Source organism: Orcinus orca, chromosome 7 (genome assembly GCF_937001465.1).
Source record: "Orcinus orca chromosome 7, mOrcOrc1.1, whole genome shotgun sequence".
Classification (NCBI taxonomy): domain Eukaryota; kingdom Metazoa; phylum Chordata; class Mammalia; order Artiodactyla; family Delphinidae; genus Orcinus; species Orcinus orca.
The window spans coordinates 51,321,943-51,338,791 of record NC_064565.1 but is presented as its reverse complement, the minus strand read 5'-3'; the positions used below and the strand labels follow the sequence as shown (position 1 = coordinate 51,338,791).

The window sequence follows — 16,849 nt, the reverse complement described above, 5'->3', positions numbered from 1 at the left end:
ATATTTACAATATATAATCTTTATTTTGAATTTCAGTACATTGGGTTTAGATTTCAAATACAGTTACCAAGGTAGCATTGAAAGAAACTTATTACTTAAGCTACACACATTCTATAAATATGAATTTTCATAGGCAAAAAAATGTGAGTTGAATTATTTCTGATTTTAAATTAAGACTTCTCTAATTTTTATTTCCACATCAGTTTCTAAAATATTGTTTTTCAGTGCATAATAGTCTTTGTGGATACAAATGTTAATTATTTATAGTTTTAATGCAAAGATTCTTTATATATTGTTTTTAGCCTTTTTTACTCCTTAACACACCTGACAGGTAAGACACAGTAGTATTAGTAATAGTGGCCCACCCTGAAACCAATTTTAATCACTCCTTCAGTGATTAAATCAGTGATTTAATCACCACATTTAATCTCTCCTTCAGCCTGGGGTGATAGATGAGAATTCCCTAGTGGACAGTTCTGGACAGGGATTTTGTCATGCCTCCACATCGGAGGCTGGCATTTCTTCTTCCTTTCTCCTTTCAACTTCTTCCCATTAAAAAGTGGTTAATAATTAAGATATACCCCATTTTTTAAAATTTGCTTTTTCCACACAAATACAACCATTTATAAAGGATATTTGAATAGTTCTCAGACTATTCATAGAATTTTACTGCTGGATGTAATAATTCTGCTTTCTGAGGTCACTGGTCATTTTCTAACAAGAAATTATTGGAAAACTTTGGTGTTTCTCTAGACCACACTTCCCTAGAAAACATCAGAGGGGCACAATGCCCACATTCATTTTCTTCTATTAAAAATATTTTAATTATAGAAAATACACAGTTATCTGGTTTATGTTAATCCTATAGGCTTACAGTAAAATTGGTTATGCAATCATTTTTAATTGTCTGCTACTGTTGCTTTGTTAAAATAAGTGAGTGGTTATTTTACATTGACTTTTTTAATATACTATTTTAGGAATTAATGACATATATAAAATAAAAAATAAAGCAAATGAGGTTCAAAACGAAATAACAAAATTTACTGTATTTGGAATGAACTTACTTTTATGCAGAGTTCCACAGAAAATCCCCCAAATTTCTTTTATCATCCTTTGTTGATCTCCCTGTTATGAAACTAGAAAATGCAAGTACCGCAGGTTGGCCAGCAGAGGGCGCTTTGACATTTATAAAGAGAATGGAATGTCACTGTTCCAGGGTGGACGATTATAACGTACAGGGTGAGTGTGCCATGTGTGAATACACAGTGCGCATGACTGTGAGTGCATGTGTATATTTTGATTTATATATTCGTTCACGTGAAGATTTTAAAATTCCACCCAAGCTAATGAGCTTACCAACCTGCTTGTTTTCAGACTTTAGTACCTTCTTTTTCATATTCCCCCATATGTTCCACTCCTTAGGTTTATCCGGTGACATTATGCTTTGGAATATATTGTGGATATATTTTGCATAGATCATCTTCTGTAGGAGGGGTTTAAAAATTGACCTTTATAAAACAGCCTCCTTCTTTCTGGCCCAATCTGTTAGTGCACTTTTTTTGTTGTTGTTTTGTTTTCCCTTTTTATAGACCGAAGTCCAATCTTAGATTTGGTCTATAGTAATCTCTGTAAAAATGCCACAAAATTTATCCTTGCACTTGAGGACCAGAATAATGTTCTATAATACTAACCTCTAGAAATTTAGAGATTTTTAGAATCTCTAGAAATATATACCACATAGACCTTGAGAGCTTAGTGGGAAAGATAATTGATGTAGTGGTCTGCAATAATACTGTGGGAGATCACCCATACTGTTACAGGATTGCTCTGAATTAAGATAGCTCTCCTTTACATCTATATTTTTTCTAAATTTAGTTACATTAATTATTGGGAAGTAGAAATACTACTACGGCAATCCAAAAGGCAAATATTATTATGAGCTGAGAAAGAGAGAGAGAGAGAGAGAGAGAGAGAGAGGGAGAGGGGGGAAGAGATGCTGTTACAGATGCTGATATTGGTGTCTGTTAAAGGATAATATAGGTTTGTATTTTATATGAAACCCACCAAGAGCCGTCTAGGTTAGTTATATGACCTCCAATTGCATAATAGTTCTAGGAGGGTGACTGTTCATATCTCAGGAGTGAGAATGTAAGTATTTTGATGGAGAGAAACCTCTTTACTGCGCAGCTAGTACATGTTGGATTTATTTTCATGACATCTTTTTATGACTACAAGCCTAAAGCTTTTTTAGCAGAGTTTTAACAAAAGCAGTGGTTTTAATTTGATCATTAGACCTTACCTTCTCTATTTTGGCATATGAATGAGAACTAGAAGCTAAGAATGAGTTGGTCAGGTCATATTATTGAGAAAACCAAGCACTGGGGTATTGTCCTCACCCTCAGAGAGTTTATAATCCCGTTCAAGAAAACAAGTTTCATGTCCTCAAAGAGAGACAGTAATCTATCTCTAGCAAAAGAGAAGGTATTAAAGGATGAGGGGAGAAGCCTGGTGAAAGAAGGAAGACTTAGAGAAAGCTTACCAGAGAGGAGGAATGTGAGGCAGTTCATCTGCACCTTGAAGGTCCTGTGTTGGACCTGTAAACAGAAGTGGTAGCCAACACTTCCCGTTACACGGACACCATGAGCAAAAGTGCAGGTATAGGGAAGTTCAAAATGTGTTGTGTGTGTGTGTGTGTGTGTGTGTGTGTGTGTGTGTGTTGAGGGAATATTGATAATGGAGGAGGCTATCCCTATGTGGGAGTGGGGGGATATGGGTAATCTCTCTACCTTCCACTCAATTTTGCTGCAAAACTAAAATTCTAGGAAAGAAAATCTATAAAAAATTCATCCAGCTATAATAAACACATCAAAATCCAGCTGTAATAAACATAGCAAAGTTTTATAAAAAGTGTGGGTAGGGAAACAGTTGGATTAGAGGGGAACATTTATGGAGGAGGGTGGCTGGAGATAAGGCTTCTAGGATCAATGAGAATTAGTGGGTTTCTCTTACTATGATTTTTACAAAGCCTTGTCCTAAGGCAAAACAATACTTAAATGTTTATCATTCGTTGTTTGGACAATTATGGAATATTAGCCCAAAGCATGTGTGATTATTTCAGATGGCGTTTGTGGGAAAGTCCTCAGTTAGAGGGATGTGTCCATCAGGGTGCTGGAATGGGCTCCTTCCAGCTTGCAGGAGCCCAGTGTGCAAGTGTCTTCCCAGTTCCACTTGGTGACGTCATGCTGGTAGCTTGAAATCAGCCATGGTGGGAATATGAATACCAGCAATATTGGCAAACACTTTAACATTTTGCTTTTTTTCTCCCCAAGAGCTGCTATTGAATATTTACCAGGATACCTTTAAACAAATCTCTCCCCATACTTTCCTCAGGTCTACTTAACTTGAATAGCTCTTCCTTAAGGGTGCCTGCCAGCCAAAGAGGTTTCCAGTTCATGATCTTCTATCTTGCCACCTTGGATTGCCAAGACTTACTTCCCATGTGGTCACCAGGCTTATCACTCTTAACTGACTCTGCTCTTGGACTTTTTGCCTCTGCTGCTGACTAGCAATGAATGAATGGGTCACTCTAGTGGGTATGGTTATCCCCACAACCCTGTACTTGAATCATCATCTTTCCCTTTGAGACCCAAGTCCAAAGGCGAAAGGGCATGGATGATACAATTTCAGCCAACATCAATATACACAATTCCAATTTAATTCTGGCTGAAACATTTCAGCAGTGTGAATTCTATAAACAGGAACACAGGAGCTCCATGGATAGCGACGTGGGCCTGTGGCTCTAGGAGATTTTTTTTTTTTCTCTTTGGGGAACTCATTTCCTAGAAGCTTGGATCCAGGAGAGAATATGCAAGGTGGGTGGAGGTGGCTTCTCTCCATTCTGTGGGAACACATGTTCCCCAGCACAGAGAGCAGAGTCTGACAGACCAAAATGTTAGCGTGTGTGTGTGTGTGTGCGCACACACACACAAATCCATATACATAGAGCTGAAAATAAAAGTCCTCTATCTCCTCTCAAAAAAGATTATTTCAAAAGGAAAGGAATTAGGTATTATTAGTACGACAGTAAGCACACTTAAGAAGCTCATGAGTCTGTGCCCATACGTGCACATGTGTTTGAAGCTTTAGGGGTGGTCTTTGCTGTTCCAGACTGTGGAGATTATGCAACTGGAGGGAAGGTGGGGATAATTGAAGAAGTGAAGCTGATGTGCGTCACGAGGTCAGAGCTAGAATAAATATACCATTATCTAGCAGGTGAAAGTAGACTATTTGCAGACCCTGTAAGCACTACCTCTCAGGAGAATGGATCTGTTGGTGCCCTTCCTCTTTCTCAGTAGCACAGAGGCTTGGCCCCCTTCCTAATGTAATGCAAAACGATTTTCCAGCAAAGAGACTGAGAGCCTGAGGCGAGGGGTAAGAGGAGAAATCTTTTGTGGAGTTAGACATGCATCTTAGGCTGAAAATAGGAGGGACACTACCTGGTAGGGGTAGAAGAACCAATCTGTATCTTATCTAGTGAAACTCACTCGGTTCTTGGGCTGAATAAACAGTATACTTACCAACTAATTGTTATAATAGCATTTCTCCAGCAGAGGGCATACTTTACATTGGAATAGATCTAAAAAGGCTTTCAAGGAAGAGGTTTTTTTCAATTGAAATTTTTAAATTTCAATTTTCTTTGGCTTCTAAATGGTTTAAAAATATTTTAAAGTATTTAAAGTTCCAGAAGATGTTAAATATAAAATTTCTCAGATTCAAGTTAATATTTCTTCCATATTAGTAAGCTATTCAAGATGTGATTATAAAATGAGGCAGTTTTTTTCCATGGCTTATGGACTGGCCTTAGACACTATTATTGTAAGCAAAGCTGTTCTGTATTGTGTTGTTTACAAAATTATTCTAGAAATCCTATCTTTTAACTGGATGAGAATTGTTTTTCTTCATTCCAATAGATTTTGATAGGAATAACTGCTTTTCTTTAACAGGAATCACCAGTGTTTTCTAATCTGTTTCATAGCTAGCTTTGATATTTTTCCTAGAGGAAATGACACCTATCTAAAAGTTAACTAAACTTATTATATAATCTAACTCTAATATTCAAAGCTCATTTAAATAGCAACTTCATGAGAATTTAAGATTTGTTTCTCTTAAAGATTTATTTCCTTGATCTAACAGAATCATTCTCAAGATAAAGGAGAAAGTAGAAACTGCTATCGATATTTTTAAAAATTTTAAAGATTAAGTCACTTGTCAGCAATGGCTGAGCTCAGATCTGGAGACTGATCCGTTTGACTCCACAGCACATGTTCTTTTCATGGGAACACCCAGTCTCCAATTGACTATTTATCTGATCTATTTTAAAATCATAGACACATGACTATTCATTAGGACATAAGTCCAGATTGATACTGTGAAAAATATTGATACAAAGAATGAAACATGATAATCCTGTATAATCAATTGTAGGAATTCTTGGCTTATAAACTCAATAGGTTGGCTTAATTTTGTCATCACAGAACACATTTTTTTTTTTTTTTTTTGCAGTACGCGGGCCTCTCACTGTTGCGGCCTCTCCCGCTGCGGAGCACAGGCTCCGGACATGCAGGCCCAGCCGCTCCGCGGCACGTGGGATCCTCCCGGACCGGGGCACGAACCTGCGCCCCGCGCATCGGCAGGTGGACCCTCAACCACTGCGCCACCAGGGAAGCCCCACATAACACATTTTTGATCTGGCTTTTTGGGGTGTGTGTGTGTGTGTGTGTGTGTGTGTGTGTGTGTGTGTGTGTGTAACATGATTTCTTTAGGTGAATGCAGGAAGAAAATCTCTGGGAAAGGTATTCTCAATGTTATGGGAGAGAATATATTCTCTTTAATTATTAGAGTTATTTCCTTTAGTACTTCTATTTCTATGAAATCAAAAAAATATCAAATGAATAAGAATTTGCTGCCAAGGAAACAAAATTATTTTTGTGTTGAGAAACTGGAGATTTATATACCCTTAAAATGACAAAGAAATAGACCTCTATATGTTCACTTTCATTTTCATAATGATCTCTAGCCGAATTATTGCAATTAATTTTAATTAATTTTAATTTTTAAGAAGGATAGAAATGCTCTTCTTTTATTTGTGTGCAGAAAATGTTTAAAACTTAGTGCAGATGTTTAATCAACTATACTCCAATATAAAATAAAAATTATAAAAAAACAGTGTGGATATTTAAAAGTAAAGTAAATGAAAGTTTGTGGGTGAAATCAGAGATGTTAGTTAGCAAAATAAAATAATCTCTAACTTTTTTCCTGGAAAGATAAGCTACTTCAAGATTGATAGAAAACTTGACATTACAATGAAAACTTAAAAAAAAAAAACTTTCATTTCACTTAACACTATGGATACAGTACTGTTTTCTTGTTTACAAAGCTTTACAATGATCATCAGCCATGCTATGCATTGGGCAAAAAGCACTGGAATTTCATTTCTTTTTATGGCCGAGTAATATTCCATCGTATGTATGTGCCACATCTTCTTTATCCATTCATCTGTTGATGGACACTTAGGTTGCTTCCATGTCCTGGCTATTGTAAATAGTGCTGCAATGAACATTGAAGTATGTGACTCTTTTTGAATTATGGTTTTCTCAGGGTATATGCCCAGTAGTGGGATTGCTGGGTCGTATGGTAATTCTATTTTTAGTTTTTTAAGGAAACTCCATACTGTTTTCCATAGTGGTTGTATCAACTTACATTCCCACCAACAGTGCAGGAGGGTTCCCTTTTCACCACATCCTTTCCAGCATTTATTGTTTCCAGATTTTTTGATAATGGCCATTCTAACTGGCATGAGGTGATACCTCATTGTAGTTTTGATTTGCATTTCTCTAATGATTAGTGATGTTGAGCATCTTTTCATGTGCCTCTTGGCCTCTAGTCGCAGGGCAGGAATAAAGAGGTAGGCATAGAGAATGGACTTGATGATGTGGGGTGGGAGGGTGAAGCTGGGGCAAAGTGAGAGAAGCATCGACATATATACACTACCAAATGTAAAATAGTTGGCTGGTGGGAAGCAGCAGCATAGCACAGGGAGATCGGCTCTGTGCTTTGCGATGACCTAGAGGGGTGAGATAAGGAGGATGGGAGGGAGGCTCAAGAGGGAGGGGATATGGGGACACGTGTATGCATACGGCTGATTCGCTTTATTGTGCAACATAAACTAACACAGTATTGTGAAGCAATTATACTCCAATAAACATCTATTTAAAAAAACAAACCTCAGAAGTCACAGGAAGAGAAAAACTGGAGTTGCTCATCTTAACCATGAAAAGTTTTCATTTGTTACTTTGAAAATAAACTTTATTAAGTTGCTTGAAAAAAAAAAAAACAGTGGAATGGTAGACTTGGATTCAGAAAATGAGACTCCCAGTTCTCCTCCATTCTAGCTGTGTGATCTGGATAAATCATTTAACCTCTCTGAGACTTGGTTTCTCACCTATGAAACTGAGGTGATAATAGGTATCTACCACATAGGATGTTGAGAGCTTAAAATATCACTTGCATTACATCTGTGGAAGCACTGAGCTCAGTGTCCTCTGACACATTGCAGATTTGTCTGCTAAATCAGAATAATCCAGATAATAAACTTAATTAATAATACCCTATTTTGGTAGTAACTTTCTTTAATATTCATAAATTATTCATGCACATTGCATTAAGCAGCTCTCCCAAACCTTATGTATGTTGGAACAAAGCTTGGGGAAAATCCTGACTTTACATATACACGGAGGAGTTCTAAGATAGTGGTTTAACTGCTAGTGATTAGAAAATGAAATGAAAATCAAGTATAATTTCCATGTGGATTATACTTAGTGGAAAACTTAAAGATACAGTGTTCAGTTTTAGATAGTATTTGTTAGTGTTTTTCAGTGTTTTTGGCATTGTCTTCAGTTCTCAATACCACATTTAAAACAAGTGAAAAGCATGTCAAAATTCACTTTTTTTGCCTTAAAAATCTTGGTCTCTCTTTCTAGATCTAGAATTATCCTTGCAGTGACATTTTCCCCATCTCATTTTACACCTTGCCTTTTCCTTACAACTCATATTCTCTTTTCATCAGTACATCTGCCCAAAACGCTTTCCTACTTGACAGTTCTATCCCACACTCGCCTCTGAGTTCCTAACAAGGCATACCTCTGGGAATTGCAACGTGCCATATTTAAAATCTCTCAGTGAGATATACAGGCTTTCCCGTGTGATCATAAGGGATTCCTCAAATCTGAGTTTCAAAGCTAATCTACGACAACTGGTAAGCACAGTATTTTCACATGAGTATATTTGTGTTGTGCTAATATATTTAAACAGTATGTAAGTCCATTGACAATTTTTTTTTTTTTACAAATTTCTTATATGCTTTCTTTTAACTTTTAAGAAAGCTATCTTACATATTTAATTGGCATTGGCTGTAATTCCATCATATTTCCCAAGCTAAATGGGCTTATCCAACTTGGAAGGGAGATGTCACAGACACACGTCACAGATGCTCAATGGAATAGTAGTCGGCAATAAAAAGGAACAAATTACTGATATAAACAGCAATGTGGATGCATCTTGAATGTCTTATGCTAAGTTAACAAAGCCAAACAGAAAGGCTACATATTGCCTGAATTCATTAATATGATATTCTGGAAAAGGCAAAACTCTAGGAACAGAAACCAAGTCAGTGATTGCCAGGGGACCGCAGGAGGGCAGTGACAACAAAGGGGCTTGAGGGGATTTTGAGGTGACGGAAAAATCTTGATGGTGATGGTGGTTACAAAACTATACATTTGTCAACTCATCAAACTATCCACCTAAAAAGAGTGATTATTTTACAGTATGGAAATTATACCTCAACATACCTGACTTAAAAAATGAAATAACCAGTTAAAGAAAAGGAAGATACTTGTAGTTTTAAGGAGTTGTATGTTGTCCCTTTCCAGAGACATTTTATTGATAACATACTATCTGTCTGTTTTTCACCCATTTCTATTTCCAGTTTAAATATGTGACACTCAGACTAGTTTTACAGAGCTTAAGCCTTCTTTAATATAATTTATTTAGTGCATTTTGAAGCTTTAGCATAAAATAATAATTATCTAACACATATAAATATTATGAAATATTATTAATTTTAAAGATATTTTATATTTATTTATTTATTTATTTAAGCTGCACCGCATGGCTTGCAGGATCTTAGTTCCCCAACCAGGGATTGAACCCAGGCCCCAGCAATGAAAGCACGGAGTCCTAACCACTGGACAGCCAGGGAATTCCCAAGAGATTTTTAAATGACATCTTGCCCTAGTAATCCACCAACTACTTGAATTTAATTTCATTTTCCAATCACCAGTAATTAAAGTGCAAAGAGCTTGTTGTACCTAATATTACTCCATGGCTGTCAAATCCTGTGAGATAAATTGTGCTAGCTCCATTTTATTTTTTCTTTTATTCATTTATAGTTATTTTATTGACGTATAGTTGATGCACAATATTTATAGAGGTTACAGGAGTACACAATTTTTAAAGGTTATACTGTTTATAGTTATTGTAAACTATTGGCTGTATTCCCTGTGTTGTACAATACATCCTGTAGCTTATTTTGTAATAAGCTATTTTATAATAGCCTGTGCCTCTACTGGCCCCATTTTAAATAAGGGGAAGGAAGTTAGGCTCACAGCATTGCCAACAGAAAATTTCACAAGTCTTTCTAATTCCAAAACCAACATCTGTAACCATCCTTCATTTATTTTTACCAGTTTAGCAATAGTTCTGATCCTTGCGGGTGGGATTGCATAAATCCTTGGAAATAAACTGTAAGGAGGGAAGTTTTCCCTTGACGGAAGGAAGGTTTTCAAAAGGAATTGATACTGAGTACTGAAAAGAAAAAGTCAGGATTAATAAGTGAAAGACGTACCCTTGACCCTCATATTAATTGTAATTCTTTGATGGAAGCTTAGTTTACGTACAGTAAAGAAAAAAAAATTATTTCCAACTTCACGTAAGCTCCTAGTGCCACTGCAATGCCAGGCTTTCATGATATTCTTCCTGAGTAAATTCTTTGTGAGATTTTATGTGTATCACTGAACTGCTGTTTTCATAACCTATCAGTAGAACCATGTACTTCATTAATTCATTAATTTTTTTCTATAATTTATTAATTCTCTACCATTTTACATGAAAATGACTCAATGGTTTCTATATAGTACTTTTGTTTAAATGACATTATCAGGCCTAGATCTTCTTTTTTTGGACAAAATGTACACATAGGGGGATGACAAAAGTCATAAACCCTTACAAATTTGCATGACCTCTCATATTGGATGAATGGTACTTTAAGTAGGTAGATATATGTATTCGATTCAGTCCCCGACAGCTGCTCATCCATGGTGGAGTTTTTAAACGTCGCTTGCCAGAAACTCTTACCTTTTATTCGTAGTCGTCTGGGTGTGCCTTCTCCACTTGCATTGAACTGTATGTACTGTGTGCTGTAGAGGTGTGCAGTTAAAATACGTTTATTCTCAGAAATATTTTTAAAATATTTTAAAATGTTTTCCTTTGCAGAATCAGACACAAGTTTGGCAGAAGGAAGTGTCAGCTGCTTAGATGAAAGTCTTGGACATAACAGCAACATGGGCAGTGATTCAGGCACCATGGGAAATGATTCAGGTACTGCCTAACTGTTGTGTAAACCTTAAAAAGTGTGAAATAAGACACCATATAGTGGAAAGCATGGGGGCTGTTCATACCCTCCCTAATGTATTTATGCAATTAAAGCAATTCTTTTCTACAGTTGAAGTAGTTTTGGAACTTTGCCATTCACTTTCTTTAAAAGTACAACTTACAAAAGTCTTAGAATCAAGCTCTCTAATTTTGATCCAGCACATAGCTTATTGGTCTGGCATATGCCACGTTCCATAGAATCATGTAATCTATGTTATTTATGTGATCTGTTTCAATTAATCTGACGGCTTTCAAATTATGTACTCAATTTTGTACATTTATTTCCAACCCTTAATTTTTAAAAATTAAAATACATTATAAATAAAAAATACTATCAATAAGATGAGTATGACTGTAGTTAATGGCATATAATGAGTCCTTCTTAAAATAAGAGCTAGAATTTACACATATAGTTAAAAGAATTTCAATTTGTATGAACACCTCTTTAATTGAGTTTGCAAAATATTTTCATCACTAAATGAGAAATTTACTAGGTATTTCCCAAATTGTTCCTCATATCAGTTGAATATCCCGCCAGCAATAAATAAGAGTGCCTCTTCCCAATCCCCACACTTTAGCAAGACTTCCTGTTATCAGACTCCCCAACTTTTGTCCGTCTGATCGATTTCAAATCTTTCTGTTCTTTGAATGTGCACTTCCATTATTATTACTGAGGTAAAATGTTAACATCTTTTAAGAATGGATGATGGGTCCTTGGATGTCTGTTACACAACTTTCTAATATTTGGCTATATGTTTGAAATATTTTATAATTAAACTTAACAAGTTAGCACAAACAAAAAACAATGTTTTGCAATGTGGCCAGCTAAAAGGCAGCAGCAAAATGGCAAATTAAGAACAAATTACTTCATTCTTCATTCGCTCTGTGATTGAGTTGTAGAAAACACGGAGAAAATATTGTGTACTTTAGATTATCCTGCATTGTCAGAAGGATTCTAGAAATTTACATCTACAATAGGCCTAAAGGGGCAAAACAGTTTACATAAAGATGGCCATCTGCCCTAAAAGCTTTCCCAACTGGAATGTATCACCTCTTTTATTTAAATGCCCTTTTCTCTTAGTAACACCACTGAATCTCTTAGAACAAGTTGGTTTGAGGAAACACAATTCACCAAATGTCAGTCATAACTTTAATGTTAATTAAAAAGGGTTAATTAATCTTCTGTTCAATTTAGTCAGTGTTTATTAAGTTCTTGCCATGTGCATATATCTGTAGATTGTATTTGTTTTTTCTATGCTTGTTATACAACTGTTAAATTTAATATTTAACATTTTTATTAAATGCTATTGATGCTAGAACTCAAAATATACTCTAGCTAATATTTAACATCTTTATGGTTGCTTTAAGCTTCTGAACCTCATCCTAATTTTTGTTTGTCTAAGTAAGGGCTTTTCAACAATATTCATTCATTTAATAAATATTTAATGGATATTCTCTATGTGCCGGGGATTTTGTCAGTTTAGAGCTGTTAGCAAATGTAACTATTTACTGATTTTCAGTCTTCAATGTGGCATGAAAGACATGATAAATCTGAATGCAGCCTACTTTTAAAAAGCAAATACATTTTCAAAGGCAAATACATTTGAAGACAAACACATTTTTAAAGGGCACTCATTGAAGCTCTGGATGGTCAGTGTTTAGGAACAAAGACTAGTGGGTATAAAATTGCATAGTGGGTAGCAAAATTCTGAAATTATAAAATTCTGAAATTCCTTTCCCTCAGGTGCATGATATAGGCTGAAGTGGAAATCAATTCAAAAACAGGTTTATGTAAACTGTGAATTATTAAACACATTGAATCACTGAAAGCATTGCAGTGTTTGGGATTATGTTTTAACTTCTGAGGTTGACATCAAACGGACCCTATTCCACATGCCCTTTGTCCACCCTCAGAGGTTACATGATGGGCCATAAGGATCATGGACGTGACATTAAGTTCCTTCTTAGAAATATTATTGTGCCCTAGTAAAGCATAATTAGTGGCACTTTTAAAGTTTAAATATTCTAATTATACTATGGGAGGCTTTTTTGTTTTTCTGTTTCTCATTCTCAGAGAGATATACTGCTTCTCTCAAAGTGGCAATATTTTTGGCAGTGCACATTGGCCTGATATATAAAAAGTGTTTCCTTACTATTTCGAGGTAATATCTGTTAATATTTCTCCAGCTGGAATGGTGTATTTTTCTGAGGTTACATACTATAGGTAAAGGAATACTTTGTCGATTTCAAACACATGCAGTGACAGACCTTTTCTCTCCAAGAATAACTCAGCTGTCAAAATCAATGTGAGAATGAAATTTGCCACATGGTGTAGTTCCAATAGAATGTTATTATTTAAGCCCTATTTGATTTCATTTTTTGACCATTTGTATGGTATAGTATAACTTTAAGATCTCTGATTAATATTTGTCATAGAGGATGGGCACAATGTTATTCAAAGACTGTGCATATTTTAAATACCATTTTCGTTGTTGCATTTAATTGATTTTGCTTTTCAAAGAGAGCCAAAAACAACAAACAAACAAAACCCAAACATTTTTTTTTTTTATAAAGGAAATTGGCTCCTGGCTTCTTGATACCAGCCCAATTCTCTCCTTCTGGTGGCAGAGAAGAGAAAATTCTCTTTTCGTTGCTTATGTGGATACATTCTTCCATCCCTATGTCAGAGGATGTGATAAGGCAAGAATCAGGCTGAATATTTAGCACTCACCCAGCTCTTTTTCTTTGGATGCTATCCTCACAATGAATCCAGCTCTAATTTTTCCATATTCACTCTGTGCCTCTCTTTTAAACTTGGGGGCACCCATCAAGTTTCCTGGACTTGACTCAAAAAAATATGAAAGATATTGAGCTGTCCACTAGCCAGATATTTTCAATGGCAGTAGTGGAGTGCCCTAGCCTCTGAAGTCCTTGAAAACAAGGACTGTGTTCTTGGGAGTGCCTGGCATTTAGTAGGCACCCAGTAAATGTTTACTTCGGAATGAATTAGTGGTACATGACTAGATAAGTAACAGTAAACGTCATGCATTTGGTTCAAGAATTAAATTTTGAGCATGATAGCTCTTAACTCTTCTTAAGCGTATTAGTACAACAAATATCTAATATACATGAGGAATATTGATGTCTTACTCATTTGACATCATTTTAGATTCCTGGAAAAGAGACTTAGAAAATTGGTCTCAGTTTCTCTTTTTAATTTTTGTTACCCACGGATATAGTAGTAAGCATGAAAAAGAAAAGGGGAAAATGATTATTAAAAAAGTACATGCAACTATTTTGAGGGAAGCTGAATTTTATTATTTTCTTAAATCTATGAAAAAATGTACCTAGAGTGAAATTAAATAGAGAGAATTTGCTAATATCTTTTAATAAATTTCCTGCCTCAAATGGCAATTTAGCAAAAGTAAATTCCTGGATCTTGGTGTTAAAACACAATTTAAAGTACATCTTCCTTTGCAAACATTCTGGCTCTTTGGTAAAAGTTAGGTGGCAAATGCTCAAAATATAGGTGGAATATTAGAATTTTGATAATCTATAAAAGCCACTTAGAGAAATAATGATATTCTTAAATCAACTTGAATCTTACATAAATATAATAAAGATGAATTATAATTGCTATAGAGTTCAAAACAAGCATGGAAAGAAAACTTGTCAATGTATGTTTTTAAAAGCTGGTGATCTTGAATGAGTTTTTCCTGACAGTCATAGGAAATGAATCAGCAGATGAGCCAATGATAACGCAAATGTATTGCATGTGTTTACTCATCCATACAGAAGACAAATTTCCTGCCAGGTTAGTAGATGACCCTTACTAAGTGGTGTTTGGTGTGAATTTTCCTACCTGTTCAGATAGTGCTATAACAACAAGTTAAAACCCAGTTAAATAGAATCATCCAGTTCCTGAAACGGAACAATCAGCAACTTTTTTGAAGTTAATGGGATTATGTTAGTTTAGTTTTATTGCAATCATTGATAAGAGAAAGAACGCTTACTTCACGTGTAATGAAATACTGATAAGTGCTGTCATTTCATTTTTTCTGTAATTACGTAAAGCATAAGATGGGCTTTTAAATTGATGTAATATTTATTTTACTGCATTCCACATGGTAAGTTATACATTTTTAGATCTTTTCCCCTGACTGATTAGATAAATATGGTCACTTCTAAACAAAATATATTTAAACCAAGATATATTATAATGATTTGATTCTAATGTTTATAAAATTAATGTATGTTAGTACTTATTTTGTCAGCATTTTAAATTTAGAAATCTATGTTAATTGGAAATATTTTTAATATATTGTGCTTTGAGTTTCAGGAAAATATGAATACGTGGAGACATACTTATAAAGAAGTGATAAAAATCACATTCAAAACCAAATGGCAAAATTAGTTACAATTCAGTTAAAACCAACAAAATCGTTTTTCATCTTTCAGTGAAAACATAAAAATTAAAGGCTAGCATGGGAGGTTTTCCTTTTCCCTAAATATTGCTTCTGTTTAATCTGTTTGTCTTAAATGGAAAAAATGGGATTTGGGGGAAACCATTTTTAGATATTTGAGATAGATGATAGATAAATAGATAGATAGATAGAAGTGCTCTTTGGTATTTGGTTTGTCAGGTAAAGTTTTTCAAATGAAGGAAAGTAGCATCAGCTCTAATACTTCTCTGCAATAAAAAGTGAAGGGAAATACAGAACAAGGAGGACTAATGAGTCCTACTTTCCCAGTTCCTCTTGATCTGTTGGTGGAAAGGCTAAGAGAAAAAAGTGGGGCAGAATGGTTCCACAGAGAAATGGCAAGTCTGATGCATTAAGAACCATAAACTGCCAAGTCTGCACCACAGTCATTTCCACTTGGCTTTGCCCACTCTGTGAAAAGACTCTTCTGTGTTGCCCCCTCCTAGGCCTCCATCCTGTTAATTCATTCCCTCTGTTCCCCCATCTCCCCAGGCCACTTCCATAGCGCTTGGGTTGTATCCTGCAGTTGCAGAGAGCTGACACGCATTTGGTACAGAAAATAGAAATGTGGTTTGGACCACACGTGAAAGGGAATTTAAGCCACAATATTTGTGTTCAGTTTCAGGCCTCCTAACCTTAGTTATTTTGTTGCCTATTTCCTTATTTTTCTTCCTTTTCACCTCCTTCAGATGAAGAGAATGTGGTACCAAGAGCATCCCCTGAGCCAGAAATGCATCTCAGGCCTTACCAACTGGAAGTGGCCCAGCCAGCCTTGGAGGGGAAGAATATCATTATATGCCTCCCTACAGGGAGTGGGAAAACCAGAGTGGCCGTTTACATTGCCAAGGATCACTTGGACAAGAAGAAAAAAGCATCTGAACTTGGAAAAGTTATAGTCCTTGTCAATAAGGTATTCAAACAGCACATAAATAGAACATGGTTTATTTTCATTTTATTTTTCTGAAGCATTTGTATAGTGACATTTGTAACAATGGATCACACATTTAGTTTAATTAGGAAAAATGTCAAAATAAGTAATTTATTTTAAATCTTTGCTTTTCCAGCTATATGTAATATCTCAGTTATTAGCTGTTAAAGTCGATTTTTTTTCTCTTAAGCCAGAACATTAAGTTAAATGGCTGTAACTGAGGTATAAAGAGTATTTTACCCAGATTTTCTTTAAGGTGAACTGGTACTAATTTATCACTGCATATGAACATAAATGACCTCAAAATATCCCTGGAATCTAGGGTTAAACATTGTGTTCTAGAGTCTCTTTAACCACTGACCCTTAGTCAAAAGTGGCAAGTCTCTTTATTCAGAATATATGCAATTTGGTTTGAAGATGAAGAGAAAATTAAGTGAATATTTGGCTGATTTATATCAAATTAAATCGATAAATAATTTTCAGATATTTTGTATATGTAAATATATACATGTATCATTCAATGCAACTGAGATTTTCTTTAGTGTTTATATCTTAGGATTTTTGAAGCCTATCTTCACAAACAGGTATAGGTCTCCTTCATTTTAAACAAAATCTAGTTACCTGAGCTTTATTCAGATACATCAGAGTTTATTAATTTATAAATTTGCAAATT

General features: G+C 35.2%; 1 protein-coding gene across 2 annotated transcripts in view; it reads left to right on the top strand.

Moving 5' to 3' along the window:
• IFIH1 (interferon induced with helicase C domain 1) overlaps positions 1-16,849 on the top strand; it is a 62,301-nt gene that overhangs the window by 23,187 nt on the left and 22,265 nt on the right. The window contains exons 5-7 of one of the 2 annotated variants that reach the window (XM_033412538.2): positions 1,141-1,239; positions 10,609-10,713; positions 15,938-16,158. In XM_033412538.2, the coding sequence (XP_033268429.1) occupies positions 1,141-1,239; positions 10,609-10,713; positions 15,938-16,158 (425 nt within the window). The remainder of the gene's footprint in view (positions 1-1,140; positions 1,240-10,608; positions 10,714-15,937; positions 16,159-16,849) is intronic. The other variant, XM_004283615.4, reaches the window with a different exon arrangement.